This window comes from Empidonax traillii, unplaced genomic scaffold (genome assembly GCF_003031625.1).
Source record: "Empidonax traillii isolate 1590-97213 ecotype Southwest subspecies unplaced genomic scaffold, ASM303162v1 scaffold196:size3368384, whole genome shotgun sequence".
Taxonomy (NCBI): domain Eukaryota; kingdom Metazoa; phylum Chordata; class Aves; order Passeriformes; family Tyrannidae; genus Empidonax; species Empidonax traillii.
The window spans coordinates 1,949,142-1,951,748 of record NW_020955389.1 but is presented as its reverse complement, the minus strand read 5'-3'; the positions used below and the strand labels follow the sequence as shown (position 1 = coordinate 1,951,748).

The following is a 2,607-nucleotide window of genomic DNA, read 5'->3' as shown; positions in this document are numbered from 1 at the left end:
TTTGTTATGAAAACCTATGTATACATTTCATATAAGCACAAACAGTTAGAGCAAGAATTTTAGAGTAACTATAATTGTCGCTGCTTAATTATATTTACTGCACATAATAGATCTCCAGGCTTCTTTTTTTTATGTTAAACAGCAAGAACTTACAGCAAATCCTGAAGAATTCACTAGTCAAGAAGAACTTCTGAGTTATTTGGTGAGTGTTAAATACCTTGCAATGTAATTTTTGGGGAAAAAAAATATCACTGATCTGCTAAATCTAAAATTTAGGCAGTCTAGTAATCCAACAACATATTTTGTCAGAAGGCAGGATTCAGAATAAAATGACTGTCACTGAATTTTTAATATATCTATTCATTCTCAAGTTTCTAGACATAGTTTTTACCAAAGTACTGGTTTGCTGTCAGAGGAATGACTTGCCTTAATGAAAATTAATATACTTTTTCTCAACTGTAGCTTAATTTCACTCCTTAACTACATGCTTAAGTAAAATCGCTTTTTTAATCTTTTTCTCCTCTTTTTTCATAACTGGTCTATGATTTTCAACTGAGGAATTTGGAAAGATGTAATTCAATAATGGAAGGAAGCAGAAAGAAGATATGAAATAAGCAGAAAGGAAAAAAACCAATTTTTAAGAAATAAAGTGCAAGTTGTATATTTAAACCAAACCCTCCCCACCCCAAAACACCATAAAACTACAACAACCTGCCTATTCCTTCTCTCTGTAAAGTGGCAGAACACCAGAATTCTGTTCAGTTGTTGAAAATATGTATTATGTACACAGTCACAGCAGTGACAGAATCAGTAAGAGTGCAAAACTAGCAGCTGCCAGTTGTTAGATGTATCAACAACATTCAGGTCTTGCGTACGGAGATGGTGATTTTAATAAAATCACCGGTGACAAACTACGAAAATCTTTACTGGTAGTTGCTGTGACTGAGCTACTGTATGGTAATTTAGGCGCTACTGACTATCATAAAATCTTTCTTCCTATTTTTCATGGGGAATTATTAGGTGTAAAGGTTGCGCCTTGCCAATAAAACTTGCATTTGTTTTGAGGTATATTCTTGCTTAGTATGATTGTCCTCCAAGGATAGAAGGACTGTTGGGAATGTGATTGGAAGAATGTTTTGTTTTGGAAAGTTTTTTTGGGAATTGTTTAATATTAACACCTACAGTCATACACTGCATTGCATGTTTCTTTTGCTGTTGGATACAAAAGGTTTCTTATGTGGTGGGTACAATAAAGATGCAAATGGTCTTTTTAGACTCTTTTTTGGACTTGCTCTTCAAATTGTGAAAAGTTATTTAAGAATTATCCTTCTTGTATACTTTTTTGATTGTGAAAATCAGTATGCTGAGCATACTATTAAAATAATATTAATTATTAAAATAGTATGCTGAGATTTGACATTAAAATAATCATATTTCTTGTATTACCTCAGCAAAGATATCATTGCCCAAATTTAATCATCTTTTTCCACCTAGCTTTTGACAAGATTTTAATTAAATATGACTTGTGCAAACCAGGAGAGATAAATACTGTTAGTGTTAAAAACATAATACCTGTTATGCTGTCACATAACGCACTTAATGCTAGTTTTTTATTACTTTTTTCCATTGTTTGGAGTGTGCAGAAGACTGGATTGTTAGGACAGTCCTGGAGTTCTGTTACACTGTGCCCAGTGCAAGTGTTTTCAGCAGAACTGAAAAGAGGATGACTCATGTAGCCCTCTCTGTGAGGGCTGCTGGTGCTAGAACTTGCTCCCCTACTAGAGCTTCATGCTTCAAGACTGCTTTTTCCTTAGGCTTTTGGGGAAGGAGAAGGTTGGTGTAAGGCAAGGCAGTGTGCATTTTTTAATTCAATTCAAAAGCATTCTGGCTTTTTGCTACTTTCTAGAGAAATGGGTTATGACTATATTGCCTCAGGGAGTGTGTACCCATTCATTTGTATGCAGGTATCTTGGGAAGAGATCAAAATACTTAGAGAAAGGCATTATCTTCTATATATTTTTAACCTATTCTTGGGTTGTTCCTCTTCAAAGGATTGTATTGGGTAGCTGCAGCTTCCTTCTGTTAAGATTCTCTTTCATTCCACTTCCCTACCCCCAGTTTATGGGATGAAAAAAAAAAAACAGTGTTTGCTTTATAATTTCAGCCATGTCTGACAGAAGGATAGAGACATAATGAAAATGAGGTTCCTGCAGGTTTGTTTATAAATTGTGATCCTTCAGTCTTTCAGAGGAAAAATGTTTTATTTTATGTTGTTATATTTCTTTTTTTTCCCCTAGCAAAGTTTTGAGATACTGAATGAAGACGATGCTTCATTTATCCTGAAAGTTACACAGACTCTTACAGATGCACTGGTGGAATATCGTCAGCAGAGTGCATCAAACAAAGTAATGTGGATTTTTTTTTTTTTTTTCCTACAAATCTGTAGATTCCTGTGATTATGCATTTTTATTATTATAGATAGTTCAATGAAACAAAATTGCTGTGGAGGCAGTGTTGTAAGTTTTGTCTATTTTGTCTACTTTGTAGTGATGATAGTATAAAATCTTAGCTTTTCTGTTAAGAAGTCTTAATAATTTCTGTTCAAAG

The 2,607-nt window shown here is 33.9% G+C and overlaps 1 protein-coding gene across 4 annotated transcripts in view; it reads left to right on the top strand.

Moving 5' to 3' along the window:
• Positions 1 to 2,607, top strand: part of LOC114058955 — a 22,812-nt gene that overhangs the window by 13,644 nt on the left and 6,561 nt on the right. For all 4 annotated transcript variants that reach the window (XM_027886870.1, XM_027886868.1, XM_027886866.1 and 1 more), the window contains 2 exons: positions 143 to 202; positions 2,298 to 2,405. In XM_027886870.1, the coding sequence (XP_027742671.1) occupies positions 143 to 202; positions 2,298 to 2,405 (168 nt within the window). The remainder of the gene's footprint in view (positions 1 to 142; positions 203 to 2,297; positions 2,406 to 2,607) is intronic.